The sequence below is a fragment of the Callospermophilus lateralis genome, chromosome 3 (assembly GCF_048772815.1).
Source record: "Callospermophilus lateralis isolate mCalLat2 chromosome 3, mCalLat2.hap1, whole genome shotgun sequence".
NCBI lineage: Eukaryota > Metazoa > Chordata > Mammalia > Rodentia > Sciuridae > Callospermophilus > Callospermophilus lateralis.
The window spans coordinates 133557645-133580532 of NC_135307.1; the positions used below are offsets into that span (position 1 = coordinate 133557645).

General features: G+C 44.1%; 1 protein-coding gene across 2 annotated transcripts in view; it reads left to right on the top strand.

Moving 5' to 3' along the window:
• The window catches only part of Ap3s2 (adaptor related protein complex 3 subunit sigma 2), a 52688-nt gene extending 37068 nt beyond the window's left edge, over window positions 1-15620 (top strand). The window contains exons 5-6 of one of the 2 annotated variants that reach the window (XM_076851332.2): window positions 9289-9396; window positions 11121-15620. In XM_076851332.2, the coding sequence (XP_076707447.1) occupies window positions 9289-9396; window positions 11121-11249 (237 nt within the window). In that variant the 3' untranslated portion in view covers window positions 11250-15620. The remainder of the gene's footprint in view (window positions 1-9288; window positions 9397-11120) is intronic. The other variant, XM_076851331.2, reaches the window with a different exon arrangement.
• The last annotated feature ends 7268 nt before the right edge of the window (window positions 15621-22888 follow it).

A 22888-nucleotide genomic window follows, 5' to 3' on the forward strand; every position in this document is an offset into this window, starting at 1 on the left:
AACTTCTGTTGACAGAAAATAAGTAGGGGGCCATTTTGGATGCCCAGTGGATCCAGTTACAAAAGCATGCACCTTCAGGAGAGGGAGGATGATATAATAACTTCCCAGAAATGAAAACTGAAAGGTTGCAGATGTCCAGGTGTGTGGGAAGGAGAGCACAGAGATGTGAGAGTAGTTTAGACTACATAGTCTAGTCAGGAGTATTTTAGCCAAGATCACCCCTACTCTTGACTGTTTTGAGGGTTTTTAAGAGGAAAACCTAAATAGAACAGAAATATAAACACCAGCTTTTACTCCTTAAAGCATGGCCATAAATTTATGCTTTTGATCTTGAAAAACATCACAACAGAAATTTTTACCTCTTACAATTTCAGCTACAGAGGGGAAAAAGAAGAAAAAGAAGATTTCAGGTTCAGGGCGGGGAGGCAGCTCAGTGGAAGAGTGCTTTGCCTAGCATGCTCGAGACCCAGCACTACACACATTCACAAAAAATTTCAGATGCACCACCCAGTGTTTTCTACTTTTCCTTCTTCTTGTATCAGGCTATTCTGTTAGTTTATTGGGTTATCTTAATCTTTATGTTAGGTAAAACTCTTCCTGATTTTTTAAATGTCAGATTACTATTGGATTTGCCAAAACTAAGAAATGAATGCACTTTTGTTTAAATTCTGTTAGATGCTTCCAAATAAATTTTGCTGGTGTCATTATTTTAGACAAATGCTGAGTTAGCAGAAAACAGAATTACCACTTAATAATTCATATTTGTTCAATGCACACTATTAGGCTGGTTTTCAGGCTCGTAAAGACTTGCCTTTTTGCCCTCCTCTGTTCCTGTGGTTTTGAGTGCTATCATCTACGTGACTCCAATTCCAGATTTCCTTTTCTCCCAGCCCCGCTCTGTTAATCTGGTACTTTAACTCTCAGTGTTCTTTCAGGTATTTATCTAGATTTCCGCTGGCACTCATCAGTCACTCCTGCTCTTTAATAGAACCCTTCTTTGTGCTCCGATTATATCTCTAGTTTTTTAGGTACCTGAGTTCAGTTTCGATTCCTGGCTATCTGCTTCCCACACCCATGCTTGGCAACCTCCAGTTTTATCAAGTCTTCTCTATCTCTACTCAAAGAAATTTTACCCATCTGTCCTGGTTCAGTCCACTTCATATTCAGTAGAAAAGGTCATAACTGATTTACAAGGTCTCCATGGATAGTTGCTTGCTCATCCTCTGCTAACTTATAGCAGTAGAATCATTGTGCTTATGAACAAAAGGTGGTTGTGATGTTTTCAAATCTGTTTATGCCAGTATACTGGTTCTAGACTTATATAATTTAATAAAATAATATACAGGTGAATCAGTGAGAAGAAAAGAATTATTGTATGAAAACTAATATGGAGGATGCTTTAGGAGGAAAAGTTATTTAAAAAGGAAATGACGTAGAGTTACATTTAGGCAAAGGAAAAAACACTGGGTGATGCATCTGAAACCATGAGGGGGTGGTGGGAGATCCTAATCAGTCTCGAAGCATTCTATGCTTACTGCTTCGTAGGCATTGAAATTTTCCTTATTCAGAGAAACTGGATATTGTAGATGATCCATTCTGAGTGAGTTTGTGCAATAATGGCATAGAATTCTAATCAGCAGAGAAGATCTTCTTGCCCTTAATTGGTGACTTTCAAATTTTTGTTTATAGTAAATGATGGTAGGCTTGGACTTTAATGGGGACAGTCACAATATAAGTCATAATAAGTCTTCATTATTTAGTTGTAATACTCCAATGGAAGCCATTGAAAGTGAGGAAATCAGTTTTCTTAGTCTGCCTCCTTCCTTTTCCCCACTTTTCTTTCTAATTTTTGATAGCTATGGTTTTCTACATTCGCAAGGCAAGTCATGGAGCATTGACATTGTTCTGTTGCCCTGATCCTATGTTATTCTTAGTCTTCTCATTAAATAGCTTTAGCGCTCACTGCCAGTCTTTTCTTTGTACCATGATTTTTTTCAGTCATCTTTGGGTAGATTGTCACAAGTATTTCTTTCTGTAGATTGCTCAAGAAAGAAAGACTCAGCACAGTATTTCCCATCCTGTTACTTTTATTGATACTCAACTGGTATAAAATCCTTGAGTCACACATCATCTTCTTGAGATTTTTTTTTTTTTTTTTGGTAACAGATTGAACCCAGAGGCACTTAACCACTGAACCAAAACCCCATATCCCTTTTCATATTTTATTTTGACACAGGGTCTCATTAAGTTGCTGGGGGCCTTGCTAAGTTTCTGAGGTTGGCTTTGAACTTGTGATCCTCCTGCCTCAGTCTCCTAGCCACTGTGATTATAGGCATGTACCACTGTGCCCAGCTTCTTGAGAGTTTTGTGAGCAATGGTCCTTTTTCCACTAACGTTAAATATTAATGTGGAAATTTTCAAGATCTTGTTTCTCTTTCAAGTGATTTGATATTTTGCCTGATTGCAGAAATCTAGAAACCTTACCTAAAAGATATGTTTTGGCACTGGCTATTTGGGTGTTTTCCCTGGCATACCTGTGCCCTTGTGGTATGTAGATTCCAGACCTCTTGCAGTTGAGAAACATAGTGAACTCTGTCTTTTTGTGATCTTTATGAACAAATCTTTACATGTATTTTCCTTTTGGTGTTCATTTCCTTCATGCATATGCTACATTTCCTTTGCTGTCTTCTCTAATATCATTTCTCCTTATTCCTTTTTTTAATTTTTATTTTTTTTAGTTGCTGATAGAACTTTATTTTTATTTATTTATATATGGTACTGGGAATTGAACCCAGTGTTTCACACTTGTTAGGCAAGCCTCTTACCATTGAGCCACCACCCCCAGCCCCTCCTTATTTCTTTTAATTCTTCGGTTTCATAACCTTTTTTCCGCTCTTCTCTTTTTGATCCTTATTGTGTTTTTTTTTTTAAATCTTTTTTAGTTGTAGTTGGTACAATATCTTTATTTATTTATTTATTTTTATGTGGTGCTGAGGATCGAACCCAGTACTCACACATGCAAGACAAGTGCTCTACCACTGAGCTACGGTCTCAGCCCCCTTATTGTGTTTTTTAGCAGTGTCTTTTCTCCCTTTTGCTCTTTCCAGTTTCACCTTCAATTCTGTAGCAGTGTTTTTTCCTTCAGCTTCTTCCTTGAGCTCTGCTAGTCTATATCTTCTCTTCTTTTCTCTCTACCCGTGCCCTAAGCTCTTGCATGTCTGCTTTGAGCCCTTGCTTCACAGAGACAGCTGTTTCATTCATTATGTTTTGTCTTTTTAATTTTGCAGAATACTTCATTAAAATTTTAACTGCTCCATGTTAGTATTTTTCCAATGTCTGCCATTTGTTTTTTCTATTTCTTTTTCTTTCTTTCTTTTTGTATACGTATATAGATCCTGTGCATATTTCTCTTTTATAACATCTTTAAATAGATTAGTTTTTCAGGAACCAGCTATTTCTAGGATTCCTGATTCTTTTTTTTTTTTTTTTAAAGAGAGAGAGAGAATTTTAATATTTATTTTTTAGTTTTCGGCGGACACAACATCTTTGTTTGTATGTGGTGCTGAGGATCGAACCCGGGCCACACGCATGCCAGGCGAGCGCGCTACCACTTGAGCCACATCCCCAGCCCCATGATTCCTGATTCTTGCTTGAGGGAAATACCAAGACTGTTTCAGGCTGGCTGTAGTATTCCTGTGATTTAGGGTTTTGTGTGAGTTGACTTACCCTTAATTTCTATTCAGCCAATGAAGATACACTAAATAATTTTCACAATACAAAGACTTTCTTCTCTGCTGCCATAGAGACCAGCTCTGTGGGGCAAATAAAGCTTATTTATATGGTTTCTCATATAGCTCCAACTCTGTTCCAGGGAAGTTCCTGCCCTCCACAAACAAGGAATTTGGTAACACAGGACATGTGCTTTACCTATAGAAAGTATTTTTCTAGGCCTTTCTGACATCTTCAGCTCCCACATCCTCTCTTTATAGCATTCTTTCTTCCTTTCCTTCTCTGAAGCAAAAGAGGCCTGGCCTGAGTTCCCTACTTCTGACACCTTTTCCACTTGTTTGGGGTTTGGAATTTGTATTATCTTTTAGTTTTGTTGGAAAAATTAAGTTTGCATTTTAATTTCTTTTTTACATTTAGAACACATTTGAATCACTTTTTTGGTGGGTGATGGGTACCAGGATTGAACTCAGGGGAACTCAACTACTGAGCCACATCCCCAGCCCTATTTTTTATATTTTATTTAGAGACAGGGTCTCACTGAGTTGCTTAGCACCTCGCTTTTGCTGAGGCTGGCTTGGAGCTGGCTATCCTCCTACCTCCTACCTCAGCCTCCCGAGCCGCTGGGATTGCAGGCTTGTGCCAACGTGCCTGACTATGAATTAGAAATCTTTAACTGATTTTTTTTCTTCTAACCCACTACTAGTCCCCGTGACATCATATATTGGATCTTTTACTACATTTTCTCCATAAAGCCTTCATCACCACACTGTCATAGGTATCTAAGCCCCTAAAGTTGAAGAAATATGCCACTCAGACATATGGAAAGCTTTCATTCATTCAGCACACCTGTTCTGCATTGGGCATTGTTCTAGGCCTTGTGGAGAATCATACAAGGTCTTTGACATATTAGAGGCATATTTAAAATGATTCTCTATGGACTAGAGGTCAGGAATGAATAGAATAGAAGACAATTTGGGATTCTGAGGACGTGCCATCTAAAAGGCAGAATGTGAGCTTTTGAGGAAGGCAGACCTAGATTCAGCATTCAGTCCTGCCATAGGAATAGTTTTATTGACTTCCTTATATATAAAATGAAGATTACTTTACCTACCTTAGATGAACATCGTAAAATTAATATAAATAACACTATAACACTAAGTACTTAGCACATGGTCGACAACAGGTACCATTTTCTACTTGTGAAAAAGGGGTTGGTTAAGTAAAAAATAATAAATATTAGAAGTACTAGGATAGAAGCCTGTTTCTTTTTAAAATTATAATTAAATATGCATAAGCACATTCATGTTGTTGTGCAGCCATCTCCACCATGTATTTCTAGAGAGCTTTATCTTTCAAAGCCAAATCTCTGTACACCTTAAAAAACAATAACCATTTATCTCCCTCCAGATACTGATGGCCTCCATTCTACTTTTTGTTATGCGAATCCGATCACTCTAAGTCCCTATCCTACAGTGTTTGTCTTTTGTGTCTTGGCTTATTTCACTTAGCATAGTTACATCAACATTCACCCATGTGTAGCATGTGCCAGAATTTTTTTGCTTTTAAAGGGTGAATAATATTCCATTGCATGGATACATCACATTTTGTTTATACATTCTTACTGTCAAATATTGCTGCTGTGAACATAGATGTCCAATATCTCTTTGAGTTCCTGCTTTCAGTTTTTTTGGGTGTATGCATTCAGTTCTTATGCCAAGTCATATTGTAATTTTATTTTTCATTTTCTGTGGAACCGCCATGCAGTTCATACATCCAAAGGCTACTTTTTGATGGGGAAGTGCAAACAGTGTAATTCCCTAGGAAGTAGTTTCAAAACCAGTCTTGTGTAACGTTTTGTAAATTACCTAAATGTGAGACTTTGGCAATTAAGTTTCCATTTATATAAGTAATGCATAATTCACATTGCATAACATTCAGAACACCTCATGTGTAGGGCATGTAAAGACAGAAAAATGGTTAATGAGGCTCAGTGTGGGCACGTGCATGGGATGCTCCTGCTTTCGTGTCCTCCTTTCCCAAGATTAGAGGAAATATCCCTCATTAATGTCATTCCTTCTGCTTACTGTGGGAAAAGCAGGAAGAACTGATCTATCACAAGCTCATTTATAAAAAACAACTGTGCAGATATTAAAGTCAAGTGCATTTTATGCATTCATCTTAAGTATACAGATGATGAATTTTTCATGCACATACCCACAATATTATACTTTGCCTTTTTTTGGAGGGGGGTGGGTACCAGGTATTGAACTTAGGGGCACTTGACCACTGAGCCACATCCCCAGCCCTATTTTGTATTTTATTTAAAGACAGGGTCTCACTGAGTTGCTTAACACCTTGCTTTTGCTAAGGCTGGCTTTGAACTCATGATCCTCCTTGAGCCTCCCAAGTCACTGGGATTACAGGCGTGCACCACTGTGCCCAGCATAATTTGCCTTTTTGTACTTAGCAATTTATTGTGAGCATTTTTTATATGATTAGGTGATCTTCAGCAGCATTTAAGTTTTTGTTTTTGTTTTCATTATATTTGGAGGGTTTTGATTGCTGGTGCTGGAGATTGAACCCAGAGGCACTTTACTGCTGAGCTCCATCACCAGACCTTTTTATTTATTTATTTATTCTTATTTTTGAGACAGTCTTGCTAAGTTGCTGAGGCTGCCTTTGAGCCTGTGATCCTCCTGTTTCAACCTCCTGAGTTGCTAGGATTACAAGTGTGCACTACTGCACCCATCTCATCCCAGGGCCTTTTTAAAACTTTAAGACAGGGCCTTGCTAGGTTGCCCAGGCTAGCCTGGAACTTGTGATCCTCCTGCCTCAGCCTCTTGAGTAGCTGGGATTATAGGCACCACCACTGCTCCCAAGTAAAGAGGTGTTTTAAGATAACAAGTCTCTCAGCTCCTGGGAGCTAAAGATGAAATAGTTAAGTCTTGCTGCTTTTCTGTGAATACTCTTGCTTTACTAAGTTGGAAGAATTGTCAAGTAGAAATAGCAACTGAGTTTGCTCCATACTAAGCTAGTGGGCATTCAGTCTTCAGGATGTCACATTCAGCTCCATTCTCCCTCAATTCCAGTGAACTCCTTCCTCCCTGTCAGATGGCTTTGCTGTGTAGCATCAGGGGAACTGGCCAAGGAAACTACAGCAATCTCATCCACTCAGGAATTCATTGCTTAGCCACACATATGCATTGGGAATCTTTCATTTGGATGTAGTCTTTTCAACACAGGCAGAGATTCTCCCATTCCTTTTGTTTAATTTTTTTTAAATTTTTTTAGTTGTTGATGGGTCTTTCTTTAATTTATTTGTATGCGGTGCTAAAAATCCAACCCACTCTTGCTAGGCAAGTGCTCTACCACTGAGCTAAACCCCTTTTGTTTTATGTTTTTAGTTACTGGAGATTTAACCAAGGGGTGCTTTACCACTGTGCTACATCCCCAGCCCTTTTTGTATTTTATTTTGAGACAGGCTTTCCCTAGGTTGCTTAGGGCCTTGCTAAATTACCAAGGCTGGCCTTGAATTTGCAATCTTCCTGTCTCAGCTTCCGGAGATGCTGGGATTACAGGTTTGTGCCACCAAAGCGCTCTCCCATTTTATAGATCTGAAAGTTTAGGTACTTTGTTCAGAATCAAATAGCAGAAGTGACTAAGACTGAAACCCAGTCTTCTCTCTTAATGTCAGAATTTGTTCATTTTTTAAATTAAAAATTTTTTGGTCCCAATCCCAAAAAACCAAAGGCCAAATGTTCTCTCTGATAATGCAGATGCTAATACAGAATAAGGAAAAGGAAGAATAGAAGTTCACTGAATTAGACCAAAGGGAATTAAGAAAAGCAAGTGGTGGGGGGAGGGTGGATGGGAATAGGAGAGACAGTAGAATGAATTGGCCATGACTTTCCTATGTTCACATGACCAGTGTAACTCCACATCATATACAACCACAAGAATGGGAAGTTTTACTCCATGTATGTATAATATGTCAAAATACACTCTGTTATGTATATCTAAAAAGAACAAAAAAGTAACAAATCAAGACCAAAAAAAATGCACAGGTGTTCAGATGCAAACATCTCTCTTTTCTCAACTCCTCATTGCCTAGAAAGTAACTTGGTACTTAACTCAAGACTAGACCTTTGGTACTCAGCTGGGGTGAATGTGCCCCCGGGAGACAATTGGCAATGTTTGGAGACATTAGGTTGTTATAGCCGGAGGGTGCTATTGGCATCTACTGGGCAGAGATCAGGAATATGCTACAGTGCACAGGACAGCTCAGCAGATAATTATGGAGCCCAAAATGTCATTAGTGCCCAGGCTGGAGATGGAAACTACCTTCTCAGCCTTGATTTCACCCTCTCTGTTACTGAAACTGCCCTCCTAGCCAGATCCAGCAGCTCCCACACCTGTCCATAGACCATCTGAAGTACTTCTTCAGGACCTTTCACCTGAAATTCTCTTTCTACTTCTCTGATATCAGAGCCACCTGTGCTTCTCACACTGTCTCTGAAGCTCGGTGCTCTCTCCAGCCATTGTTTCTTTTTCCTTCTTTGCCTCTATGGACTACTCTAATAATTTGGCACTTAGCTGACAATAGAAGGTGGTGCTTGCTTTCTTTCCAACTTGACGGAAAGTAAAGTAAAGGCTATGTTAATATGATTTGATTTGAAATATGAACTGCTACCCAGTGGGCACCTCTGACTTAGCCCACACAGGGTTTTCCATGGTAGCTTTCCTGACACCTTGGGCTACAGTGACTGAGACAGCTCTGTTCCATCACAGCAGTTGAGTACCTTGGGATTAAGCTTTGTTTAGAGAACAACTAGCTGAGTGGAACCTGAGCACAAATGAATGTATAATTAGAAAAGTATGTAGAACCTACTTCTTATTTCAGTTACAAGACACAGGGTGAGGATGGTAATTCAGGAATGGGCTGTAGTTTGCCTCTGATCACTTCCTTCCAAGTGAGTGCAGGCTGGAGGATCCTTCTTAAGGCACTTGGGAGATATTCCATTTCAGCTGTTCAGATAGTGACTGATCCACCATAGCTGGACCTGATGACTGCAGTTGGTGTTGATGAAGATGATATTAGTAGTGAAAACTGCCATAGAATCTAGTGTGTGCCAGGCATCAGCCAAGATGCTTCATTCACTAGTTATTTCATCCAGCCTCCAGTATAGCCCTGGAGGGAAGCTGAAGCTCTGAAAGAATAATTTGCCCAAGGTACCTGGCTAAGAAATAGCAAGCTGGAGGTTAAACAAGATGTATCTGACTCCAAAGTGTCAGCTTCCATCTCACTGTCTTGAATGTAGCCAGGCACCTTTGCTGCTGCTGCTGCTGCTGCTGCTGGAAGTTATTTATGCTGTGTGATATGCCGTGTTGGGAAGAGACCCCTGTGGTCTCCCTGGAGAGAGGGCTTAGGAATATTGAGTTGTGAATCAGGACCAGGTGCCCCACTTGACCACTCTGCTGCTGCAGGACAAGGAAACCTCATGGGCTGTGCCCTGATCACTGGAGTATGTGCTGACCTTCTGATTTTTGCTTCCCTTCTAGGTGCACTATATCCTCCAGGAGGTGGTGATGGGTGGGATGGTGTTGGAAACAAACATGAATGAAATTGTGGCTCAGATTGAAGCTCAAAACAGGCTGGAGAAATCAGAGGTGAGCTGTGTGCTTGCCTGGGCAGAGAAAGGAATGTGTGCAAGTGCCAATTTGTGTTGCTGTGGAACCTTAGGAAATGGTTTATCCTCATCTTCTCACTCCTTTGTATCCATCAAAACTTATTGACTTGGAGGTTGGTCCTGAAAATTGAGCAAGTCAGGAGAGTTGAAGTCTTAGACTTTCAGGATAGAAGTGTGAATGGAAAAGACAGATAGCAGAGGAAGGTACACAGCTTCTGGCTTGGGGGGTGAGGGCCTGTTTGTGGTTTGTAATTTCTTCTCTTAAAGCCACATGCTCCCTGGAGAGATCCAGAATCCCATTCTCAGTACATTGTGGTTTCCTAGTTTATGTGCTGTATGACTCTAATCTCCCAGCAGCCATTTATCATGGAAATGTCATGTGGCAATAAACTGGGACACGTGGATATGCTGGGACAAACTGGGACAGGTTGGGAACTTTGATGTTGATATCGCCAATGTTGATGTTCCGTGGGATCTCAGGCAGGTTGATGTTTTTCACAGGCAATATCTTCAGAGTTTCCAATATCCTCATTTCCAGCTAGCCTGTTACAGGGCCACAGCAGAGTTGGGGCCACATTTGAAAATATCATTCCCAATCCATCCTCATGGGGCTGGGCTTGATATGAAGTTCTCAGTGAAGTTAGTTCTATCTCCTTGATAGAACTTTCTATCCCCTTCCTCAGTCTTACCAAAGACAAGCAGTCACCTATACAGAAATAGCAGAACAAATTACCTCTTAAATTATCTGAGTGTCTTAAAAGAGTTTCTTTGCTTTGTATGATGGAACCTGATCTTGCGAAACAAGGAATTCTCTACGTGAGGATTGGCAGTCCTGCTGAGGAAGCTTTTCCAGACCACAGTTCTTGTGGCAGCTTTAATTCTTTGAGAAAGGCAGTCTGGGAAACTTCCAGAAATAGTGAGTCAGAGGCAAGGGGTTTGGAAACCAGAAGAAACAGAGATTTGCTGGGTGAGGGTGGAATTGGAGTCAGTATCCTGAAAGTAGTTAATAGGGGAAATAATTTAGAGAGCCTACGTTAGCTCTTCCCCTCCCCACACAGGGAGTGAGCCTGTAGGCCTGTCACAGATGTCTCTGCTATTTTTGTTTGTTACCAGTCTTCTGTGTCTGCTACACTCCACCTCCTGCACGTCCATGTGTCCCAACTTATTGCCACATGACATTTCCAAAGCCAGCCCTTTTCCATATCACATTCTTAGTTGGCAAGCAATTGCCCTAAAGCTGTGACATTCCATTTTTGAATGAACCTGTGGCTTTGCCTTTATCTATAAGATTGACTCTCGAGGAAAGGATTTCGTTTTGTAACCAGAAAAGCACTATCCTCAATGCTCTTTACAGCTTGGATATACCACTTCAAGTTATCTCAGCCAATATCTATTAACACCCACCATGGACCAAATGCTGTTAGATTCTGAGGCTCTGGAACTGCATAAGACACAGCCCTATCTTGGAGGAGCTTGCAGTCTGATATGAGCGCAGGCTTTGGGTCCCCCATACCAAGCCCCAGCTACCTTAACGATTGTTTTATTGTCTGCCTTTGAGGAATAAGGTTGAAAATTTTAAAATTCTGTTGTTTGCTGGGTTTGGAATTTTTCTAGGTCTCCTTCATCTGTATTTTGTTTTGTTTTGAAAGCATTAAGCAGATGTCACTGAGAATGGTCTCACATTCACCTCTCATTTTTCCTCAGGGTGGCCTTTCAGCAGCACCCGCGCGGGCCGTGTCTGCTGTGAAGAACATGAATCTGCCTGAGATCCCACGGAACATCAACATTGGCGATATCAACATCAAAGTCCCCAATCTGTCCCAGTTTGTCTGAGGGTGGAGGGATGGAGACCTTAAGACAGACAAAGACAGTCAAGTCTGGAAACAATCCATTTTGAGCCTTAGAAGAGTCAAGCCTCAGGACCTTGAACCTTTCTGTCTGGGAAGACCATCTGGCCTGGAATGGGGAAGGGATTCAGATACCACTGTGTGGTGTGCTTAGTTCTCGCACATACACTCATGCCACTGTATACATGGCACTGGTGATGTGAGTGGGCAGTCAGTGTGGCCAGGCCACTTGCACACTTACCTCCTGCACACAGCTGCTCCCAGGGACTGAGGACTGTGTGGATCAAGCCCACCTGTGACCCAGAACCCCATCACTAGGACTGAGTACTTTCTCTGACTAAAATTTTCTTCTTCAGTACCACAGGCTTCTGAGGTCCTCTGGCATTACTTGTGGCAAGCCACCTAGGGAAGAGGACCAGCCCTTCAGACCTTGGGATATGGCAAGTGGCAAGTAAGGGTAGGGTATATAAGAACTGCAGGCTCTCCTAGGGTTACACCCAGAATCCTTTTGTATAACCAAGCTGTCTGGTCATCACCTCCTGTTAAATACATCCCCTGTGGCTTCAGTTCTGTTCTCATAGGTGTTTATATGCAGGACACAATCTAAATCATAAGCCTGGCTCATTTCACCATACTTCTGCTGGTAGAGGAGGTACCTCACACCACAGAGAGATCCTCCTCCCAGAGAAGAGGTTCTGTGACTGTTAGAGGTTAAAGCTACCAATGTGTGGAATGTCCCAGGATTATGACTCTTCCCAAGTTTAAAACACATTCCCTTCCTAAGAGCAGTAGCTGTGTTGTGATAATTAGTCCCCCCATCAGTAGGAGACCCAATGCCACCAGTGCCAGCCTCTAGAACATGCGACCTGGGGCCCCTTGCAGGGTCCAGACCAGGAACACACTGGTGAAGACTGGAGCAGTGCTGCATCTTCTCCCTCCCTGTGCTTGACTTTGGACATTTCTAGTTCCCTCAGGTGACAGTCTCCCAGGGCTTTGGAGACCTGTAAATGTTTACATGCAAAGAGTCTTTCTTCCTGTGAATAATTTGAATCTAAAACCGCTGCTCATAGTAGGACCTCTTACTCCACATTGGCCCACCACACTGTCCTGCCGGCCAGGTCTCAGGAATGATGAGAGCTGCCTTGAGATTAGGGAGCTAACTGCACTTTGATGGAAGTCTCCCAGCCTGGCAACCCAAACTGGTTCCTCAGGCCTCCTGAAGCTGTTGCAGAGCAGGCCTGAGATGGTGCCTAGCAGGACTCTGTGTCAGGGCCATATCATTTTTCTTTTTTTGAACAGTACTTCCCATGGTTTGTGCCCATTGTTCCTGGCAGCCTCCTGTCCTCACTCCTTCAGCACCACTGTGGTAACCTCAGTGATAGGCAGTTGACCAGAAGGTAGGCCTCTTGTGGGAAAAGGGGAAGAATGGGAGAATCAATCTGATGTCAAACCCCTCACACTATATTCCCCTAAGGGGTTTGAATTTTTTTTTTTTTTTTTAGACATTTCAACACATTGATATCCCTTTCATGTTTGCCAACTGTGAAATAGGAATAAAATAAGGCAACTGATGCTGGGCATCATGGCATATGCCTGTAATCCTAGCAGCTCTGGAGGCTTAGGCAGGAGGATCACAAGTTCAAAGCCAGCCTCAGCAACAGCAAGGCACTAAGCAACTCAGTGAGACCCTGTCTCTAAAAAAGAATATAAAAAATAGGGCTAGCGATGTGGCTCAGTGGCAGAGTGCCCCTAAGTTCAATCCCTGGTACAAAAAAACAAAAGTAACTGATACTTACTCTGTACCTACCATAAGGTAGAATAAACAAGATTCTTAAACAGTTCTTATGACAGACTTTCTTATCCCCATTTCACAGATGAAGAAAGTAGACTCAGGTCCAGTAACATGCTTTAAAGTTACAGGGGGCTAAGGTTTGACACCATCTGCCTGCCTGACTATGGAAGTCCTTTTTCCCCCCTCACTGCTGAAAGTGGCTTCTCCCAATTTTATCATCTTTATATATATGGAAGCTCAGTCTCAAAGGGATTAAGTACCTTCTCACAAACTGATAAAAACAGGCTTGGTTTTCTAAGGTAGCCAGTGACCCCATCATAAACTAAGAGCTGAAAGGGTCTCTGTCTCCCTCAGTTTAACTGTGTAAGCCCAGAGTGTTAAGTGTTGTGTTGAGGGTCACAAAGTTAGAAAAAAGTCACCATTCTTGAGTTCATTGTTAGGTGGCTGAATGCATTACTGCAAGACAGTCACGTGAACCGAATTTCCTGGGATAGTCTTGGTTTCAAATGTTTTGCCTACCAGAAACAGTGGTTCCCAAAAATCATTGACTTGCCATGTGGATTATAAAAGTAAGCATCCGGGCAACCTCCCTCATACCACCTCTTAAAATGCATAAAACTGATTTTTTGCTTGGAAAAAAAAATCAATCCATCTGGACCAGTCACAATACTACTGTTCATTAACTACTTGAAGTTGCCTTTAAATCCAACTAGCTTTTTTTCCTGCTATCAGCAAAGCCATAAACATCTTTTTTTTTTCCCCCCTCTTTTAGTAGTTAAAGAGAAAATCTTCCTTGGCTTTTTTTTTTTTTTTAAAGAAAGAAATAAATTTTGCTGCTAAGAAATGTCAGTTATAAAAGTAGGGGCTAAGTTGGGTACGGTAGTGCATACCTACTATTATAACCTTAGCTACACTGGAGGCTGAGGCAGGAAAATCACAAGCTTGAGGCCAGCCTGAGCAACTTAGTTCTTAAAATAAAACAAATGTAAAAAAAAAAAAAAATCTTTTTTTTTTTTAAAGGACTGGGCATGTAGCTCAATAATAGAGCATTCTTGGGTTCAATCCACATTATCAAAAAAAAAAAAATCTAGGTTTGGATTTACTTTAAGATGCCTTGGCCCTTGATGGTTGGTTTATAATACTAGACTTTTAATGCTCACTGACACTAATTAAAATCTGAAATTCTTCCATCATGCAGTTTCTAGTTGCCTGTTGAACTTAGTTCTAGGCTCTGAAGATAGAGGGAAATGAGGCCTTGCCTTCTTAGCTGCCTATGATTATCTGAGAGTACAACTGGAGCTGTGGAGAAATCAGTGATTGTGATAATGTGGAGTATTTAAATGACTGTATCCCATTTCTTACCCTTGGCTGGGCCATTTCATCCTTGGCTGGCCACATGCTGGCTGGGCCATGCCCAGAACAGCCCATCTTCTGGGTCTGGCCATGGCCCTGTGAGTGCCACACCCAAGATGTCTTGAGTTCTGGAAAGTTCCTGTTTATTCAGGCCTTTGCCACTTGCAGAGCCAATCCTCCCTGTATACCACCTCCACCCCACAGAGCCAGCCCAGGGAAGTTCTCTCTAGCCCTGGCTTAACTGGTGGGGGCAGGGAGTAGGCTCGGCAATGTGGCTAAAACCAGTTTGCTGGCTAAATCTTTTTTTTTTTTTTTTTTTTTTGCTGGCTAAATCTTAATCCTTTGCCCAGTGTTTAGTGGGGATTTCCTCAGTATGGCAATATGTTCATGGCTTTCAGATAAGATGCAGCAGTGAGTGGTACATGAAAATAAAGAGAGGAGTGGGCCTAGTCCAGATTTAGCAATAACCAAGGTAGAAAGCTGTGGAAATATGGGAGAGACCCAGAGGAGCATATTGGTTCTTAGCAAATACCGTTTTCCACCTCCTGAGGGAAGCCATCTCACTGTAGTGGCTGTAGGTCTTTGGTCTACCCACACTTGAACACCAGCACATGGCTGGTGCTCACAGATACTTGAATAGCAGTCCTTAAGGTTCAGGCTAAAGGCTCTGTTTGGGCAGTTTTCCCACAGAAGTGGCAGATGAGAAAATGGGCCCCTCAAGGGAGGTAGTTGCATGGAAATGATTAATTCTTTCTGATTTCAGTTTTTCCCTTTGTAAGGGGAAATGACATACAGTTCAAATTTTAAGAAAAGATTGTCAGCAGAAAGACTGATCAACACTGTTACTCTACCACTTAGCCCCATCCCTGGAAGCAGCAAGTATTTCCAAGTACAAAGAAACAAAGTCCCTGGATCTTTATTAACCAAAACTGAGGGCATACCTTCTTGGAAGTTATATTCCATCTGGCCCTGTTGGTTGACATTAGCCCACCACAGTCATGCCAGCCTCTTTGGGGAGGAGGGGCCTTACAGATAACCCAGTGTAAAACAGCACCCCCAGTTAAGCACTACCTGTCACTATTCAGCCTTACCTTTTCCAGGGCGCTCTGACATGTTTGGTTTTAAGTTATTTTTTTCTGGGATTAAGTTTGGGGGGTAGGGCAAAGTTTGTCTTTTTTGTCCTAGCTGCTCAATAAATAACTGTTGAATGAGTGAATGGTTGAGGCAGATGGTAATTAATTTTTACAATCTTTCAGCTGATGCTCTCCAGGGCTCTGTGCACACTGGAAAGGAGAACCAGGGTGATGGCATTGGGAGCAGGAAGTGGAGGGGGGCAGGTGATGGCTGTGAAGGGTGAGGGAGGGAGAAGAGTGTGAGAGAGGGAGAAGAGTGACATTGGTTGATGTTGGCAGATGAAGGACTGGCAGAAATGGTGCCTCAGAGAAGGATGTGGTGGAGGTGGAGTGTTAGTGTTCAGGGGTTTAGATGTTAGGTTGCAGTCGTTAGGGGCAGATGTCCACAAACAACTTAATGGACAGGAGAGGAAGAGTGTTCATCCCCTCATGAGGGTGAGTGATGTTACAAGGGATGAGGGGGCTGGGAACAGCCCATGAGCAGGGAAAGAAAGAAATGCCTAGTCATTGAAGTGACTTCTAGTCAAGGGAGGACTCTCAGTGGGAAGAGGGACTAAGAAGAGGTGACCTCCTGGGCTTGTAGCTGCTCAGCCAAGCCCCCCTAAGTGAGCCAGCAAAAATGGAGAACATTGAAGAAGTGGCTGTAGCTAGTGGTGTGACAAGGTCAAAACGATAAGGTGGCTGCAAGGGTCACCATCTATCTGTGTAATGCAGCCAGAACCTTCCAAAGGTCAGTTTCCTCATCCATCAAAAGTGGGCAACCGCTAGGCACAGTGGGATGCGCTTGTAATCCCAGCAGCTTGGGGGTCTGAGGCAGGAGGATCATGAGTTCAAAGCCAGTTTCAGCAACTTAGCAAGGCCCTAAGCAACTTAGCAAGACCCTGTCTCTAAATAAAAAATAAGAAGGGCTGGGGATGTGGCTCAGTGGTTAAGCACCCCTGGGTTTAATCCCTGGTACAAAAAGGTAAGGGGTTGGGGGGAGCAGTAATCCCTGCTTCAGGGTTGTTATGAGGATTCACAGATCATGATGCAGGACCACAAAGAGCTCCACAAACAGGCTGCGCCTTCATTGGGGTTTTTGCAGAGGGAATGGAAGTTGAGGTAGAGGAATATGTGAGAAGTTAGTGGTCCCAGGAAGAGAGATGCCATATCTGGTGCTCAAGTCCTGGCAGAAACAGGAGGGGACAAAAGGGTAGTAATAACCAAGGGGCTTCAAGGAAGGGTGCTTCAGAGGGAGGACAGGAACAGTGGCCACTGACCTGGTCTCAGAGGGGTTCCAAGCCAAGGTACTGTCAAAGGTCACCCTTTGTCCTTAGCAGTGCCCATGTGAAGGTGTTTCCCACCTCTCAGGTGCAGGGCTCCAGGTGCCTGACACCGTTCCAACCCTCCAAGTGGCTCTGCAGCTGGCTTCAGGCCTCAGGGGCCACAAGTCTTCTTCACTGAAGCAAGGTTGAATTTGAACTGCCAACTGCTAAACCAGCTTTTCTGGAATTTGCTTTGCATAACTGGGAAGTGTAGCTGACTCCTCAGTTAGCTAGACCCCCAACCTCCGTGTTGGACTCAGCCCTTTGGGGACAGAAGTTCTCTGCTAAGAACCCATCCTGGGCTTCCCAGCTTGTCTTCCTCTTTGCACTGGTTGCACCTTCCTTGGCCCAAGAAACTGCCACACAGCTCAGCAGCTGTTTAAAGTGCACAATGGCATTACAGGGTTGGAAGGAAATCCTGTCCAAACTCTGTGCCAAACAGACAGGTTCTTGTGACGTTACCTGGCATCACAACCTGAGCCTGGCACAGGTAGACACCTGAGATGGGCCATCTTTGTCAGGCCCCACCCTGAGCCACAGAGCTTGGAGTTACAACCTGTTCTGGTTTTTGTTGTTGTTGTTTGTTTGTTTTAATGGACACAATACCTTTATTTTATTTATATTTTTAATGTGGTGCAGAGAATTGAACCCAGTGCCTCATGCTTGCTAGGCAAGTGCTCTACCACTGAGCCACAACCCCAGCCTCTACAACCTGTTCTTGACATGTCACTCACCTCACTCCCAGCCCAGCCTAGTCCTACAGAGCTGCTCTGGACTCCCTTGGCTCCAGACCAGGTCCTGTCTTTCGGACCACACAGCTCCCCTGGCTTCCACGTGTCCCCACAGGTGGCACTGTTGCTCTGGCCCACAGCCCCAGCTTTGTCCCTCATTGGGGTCCAGGCATCCCAGCCCCTATCTTCTCATCCCTTCATAGCCCCAAGCCAAAGTTCTCTGTCCCTGAGAACTCGCCACCAGCCACAAATGCCGTTCAGTGTCAGTGTCCTGGAGCCCATGTCCTGCCCAGATACCCCACAGCCCTCTGCTATTTCTCTGCCTTCACCTCAGACTCCTATCCCCCGTCTCATTGCCTAACAGCCAGAACGAACCTTCTAACGCATTGATCAACCACCTATGACCTGGCAGCATCTAGAGCTTTCTGCAGGCTTCCTGCCAGCCTCAAAACAGAATTCACGGCCTCGCATGGCTGCCTCACTGCCATTATGTCCTCACGTCATACCAAGCTCTGCCTCACTGCCTCCCTCCAGCCTCATCTCATGCAGTTCCTTAAATGTGCCAGGCTCACGCCCACTGCAGGGTCTTGGCCCTTGCTCTCTGCCTGTCTTCAGCTCCCCCTTGCTCCTCCCTTTGTTTAGTGCCTGCCCAAGTGTCACTTCAGAGGACTTTACAGTCCTGCCTGGCTAAAATGCCACCTGTTGGGGCTGGGGATGTGGCTCAAGTGGTAGCGCGATCGCCTGGCATGCGTGCGGCCCGGGTTCAATCCTCAGCACCACATACCAACAAAGATGTTGTGTCTGCCGAGAACTAAAAAATAAATATTAAAAAAATTTAAAAAAAAATAAAATGCCACCTGTTACTATTTGGATATGAGGTGTCCCCCAAAACTCCTGCATTGATGAAGCAGTGTTCGGAGGTGAAGTGAGTGGATCGTGAGAGCTGGAACCTGGTCCGTCAGTCCAGCCTATGTTGAATGGACCGCCTGGGTAGTAACCGTAGGCAGGTGGGGTGTGGTTGGAGAAGGTGGGTCACTGGGGGTGTGCTCTGGAAGGGTGTGATTTCTTTAGCCACTTTCCCCTTTCTTCTCTCTGCTTCCTGGGCCACCATAAGTAGAGCTGTGCTCCTCCTTGAGGCCCTTCTGCCTTGATGTTCTGCCTTACCTTGGACCCAGAGCTACACATGGGACAAGCTCTGGAATGATGAACCAAAATAAACTTTTCCTCTTCTAAGTGTTTTTGTCAGGTATTTAGGTCACAGTGACAAAAATCTGACTAACATGCCACTCTTCCCTAGGCACTCTCTGTCCAGCGCCTCACTTCATTCTTCAAGGCCCTATTGCCTGACATTGTAGGCAATACCAGCTCTGGTTTTTCCTCTCTCTCTTTTTTTTTTTTTTTTTTCCTACTGTGTTGCTGGTCCCTAAAATAGTATCTGACCCAAGTTGTCAGTAAATAAGGAATTGTTCAACAAATACATGAAAAAATGCAACCCCTAGTACTCTCTCAGGCATCTTGAGGCTCCACAGTCACCCTCCAGGGCAAGAACTTCTGTAGGGTGGGGAATCTCAGGGCCTGATTTATCTTCTTGTTTTTAGGTACTGGGAATGGAACTTGGGGCCTTGCACATGCTAGGCAAGCTCTCTACCAATGAGCTCTATCCCCAGCGTAGGCCTGGCTTCTTGATTCACTGTGTGACCAGGAGCAAGTCATTTAGTTATGTACTTCTAATTTTTAGGGAAAATTATGAGAAATCACTTTATAGACACAAGGCTCTGAATGAGATGTAAATTTAGTTTGAATTCTAGCTCTGCTGCTTTCAGCTTTGTGACCTTGAACAACAGACCCAAACTTTCTGTGCTTGTTTCCATATGGGAACAAAATAGCATCCTTGTATGAGTTGCAAACCATTGACCCAACCCAGAAATGACATTAAAGGGAAGTTCTCATAAACTCAGAGAGAAAGTAGAAAGCCTATAACAAAAGTAACCAGGTCACAAGTAAAAAATCTTCTGGAACACTCTATTGGCACTGCCTACACTGGACTTCAGGGCCACAAACCTGCCAAGAGGCAAACTCCTAGCAGATACCTCTGGTGAAGCTCGGGACATGGACAAAACCTTTTGGTGACAAAGGAGAGGGAGGCTCAGCCCCAGGATCATACAATGGGGAAGAAACAGGACAGCTGTCCTTGACACTGCATGCAGAGGGTGGTTGTGAGAATTAAGTGTTGATCCAGAACTCTCATGCACAGCTGGTAGAAAACCTGAGAAGTTGTCTGGTGGAACCTATTGGAATTAACACTTGCTGACCCTGTGACTCAGTGAGACCAGAGGAGTACATGTGTCCAGATCTTTTGTCCACCAAAAGATGTGGACAAAGAGTCAATAGCACTATGCATACTCACCAAAACCTATAAACTACTGAAGTGCCACCAACGATGGAATACCTCACAGCCTATAATCCCAGTGCCTCAGGAGGTGAGGCAGGAAGATTGCGAGTTCAAAGCCAGCTTCAGCAATGGTGAGGTGCTGAGCAACTCAGTGAGACCCTGTCTCTAATCAATACAAAATAGGACTAAAGATGTGGCTCAGTGGTTGAGTGCCCCTGAATTCAACCCCTGGTACCGCCCCCCCCCCACCACCACCAAAAAAAAATTCTCAGAACCCAATTTGTAGACCCTTGATGATGACCTAGAGCAGGTCAGGGTGAGACATGGGGATGGAGAGAAGTGAGTTTGGCAGGACCTTGACTGTCAGTGGGCATGGAGGGAGGTGCAGAGGAAGAGGCAGGAAAGACCTTGGTGGCTGCTTGGATAATGGGCCCCTGCACTGAGTAGGTCACTAGGGGGAGCAAGGTGAGGGATGCCTTAAGTTGGAGAGCAGAGTAAGAAGGGACTGAAACATAGAGGTCACCACAGCCATGGGCAGGCCTGTGAAAGGTGGGGTCAGGTGGGGCGGGGGGGCGGCTACTTGAGATTAGAGAGGCTACTTGAGATTAGAGAGGCCGGAGAAGCCAAGTCTGTGGAGACTACTGGGGGCAGCATACTCAAAGAGGCTCAGTTAGGAGAGTGTGGGACCATGGAATGGGAGTGGTGGGCTCAGTGGAAAGGGAAGGGGAAGGACTCTCAGGGAGTAGGTATACAGAGTGTGCCATGGTCAAGAGTGACAGTCTTGGGCCCAGTGGCTTTAGCTAATCCCTAAATGTCTAACACATTAACCACTCATATCACAAGGTGCTAGTGAAGGACTCTGCCCCTGGGGAGGAGCCAGCCCAGCCGATGATAGCGCCTGGGACGACAGGCTGGGACAGCGTGGAAGCCCCTTGCATGATTTCTACCTCATAGAAGGTATGAGTAATAACAACAATAATAGCAAGGCAGCTGGGGTAGATGTTATCACTGCCCAGAACTGTTATTGCCCCTCTGGGAGAGGGGTGCACGCCCCATACCTTTGACATCAGGCTCAGCCCACTTGCTTTGGTCAGTGACATGTGAGCATAAATGAGGTGTGCAGCTTCTAAAAGACACCTTGGGAGTCATAGAATGATGTGGCAGGGTTCACATCATCTCTGCCTGGAGCTGGGCAGTGCTCCAAATAAGGACGGTTCCTTCAACCTGTATCTTGGCTGGACCTGTGGCCAACCCATGACAGATAGGTAGTGTAAGCAAGAAATAATCCTGCTATAAGATACTAAGATGAAGGACTCTGTTACTACTGCACAACATAGCTTCCACTGACTGATTCAGCAGCTTGTGGATTTGGAGTGCACTGTGCAAGGAATGGATTTCCTCTGTTAGTTTTAAAACAACTCAATGAGTGAAAGCAGCCAGACACAAAAAAGTATACACTGTGTGATTCCATTTATGAAAAATGCAAACTAATCTCTAATAACAGAGAGGAGATCAGTGACTGCCTGGGGATGGAGTGGGGAAGGGAGGGTCAGGAAAGAAAGATTACAAAGGGGCATAAGGAAACTTTTGAGGTGATCTCCCAGAAAGGGGGTATAGCGTGGCACAGTTGGGTGCAGCATGGCACAGTTGGGTGCTAAGCCCAGTTTCTACCTGCTGGGGGGGAACACAGTTAAAATTTCAGGAATTTGTTGGGTGAGATGGCACACACCTGTAATCCCAGCTATGCAGGAGGCTCAGGCAGAAGGATTACAAGTTCTAGGCTGTCCTTGGCAATTTAGCAAGACCCTGTTTCAAAATTAAAAATAAAAAGAGCTGGGGTTGTGGCTCAGTGGTACAAACCCAGGTTCAGTCCTCAGTACTGAAAAAAAAAATCAGGAATTCCACCAGTTATTAAACATAGCCATTGTCAAAAGTTTGAGGTAAGCCTCAGCCATTTAGTGAAATGCTGTCTCAAAACAAAACAAAACAAAAGGTTGGGGATGTAGCTCAGTAGTTGAGTACCCTTGGGTTCAATCCACAGAACCAAAAAAAGTAAAGGTGGAGCTGGGAAGTAGCTCAGCATGTTGGAGGTCCTGAGTTCAACCCAGCACCCTCACCCCAAGAAAGGCAAATTAACATTCAAAAGACATCACCTTATCGTGTCACATTTGACACTTACTGAGGCCCTTGAGATTATCAGCCTGTTACCTCTGTCCATTGGGGATTCCACACAATGGTGTGCTATTGGCAGCCCTTTTCAACTCCATTTCCTGCAGTAGCTTGAAATAGGACAGTGTGGGTGGGTGGGTTTACTTACTCCATGGCAATGGGCAAATGCTAAGGACACTAACCCCTCACAACACGCCCTGCCTGTTAAACATTTTTGCCATTACACCACTGAGCCCTAGGGTCTTGAGCCACCTGCTGGGGTGGTGGCAGGATAGGGGAACAGGAAGTTCAGGTCTGGAGCTGAGAGGAAGGACAGAGAGAGCCAGTGGCCTGGCTGCCTGTAACCCTGATGATGAATGGCTGGTGCACACTGAGCACTACACCTGATGAGTTCTTTGTGCAGTCGCTCTACCCTATGAAGCAAAGCACTATTGCTGTCTGCAGATGAGGAGACTGAGACATAGAGGTGTTATTTACCTAGGGTCATCTGCTAGTCTCCACAGTCACCTGAACACTGTGAAGAGGAGAAATTCCTGGAACACAGAAGCCTGAGGGAATTTGGTACAGGAACCCTCTGAGTACTGCCACAGCCATCTAGACTGGCAGCAGGCATGTGCCAGACTCTTCGCTGAGCAAGTTCTCTGTTCCCACCTCAGGGAGGGACTAGATGCAGTGTGTGGTGCCTGCCCATCAGCCCCCTGTCAGGGAACCACTCATGGTCCAGAAGGTGACAGATGCACCGAAGGTAGGA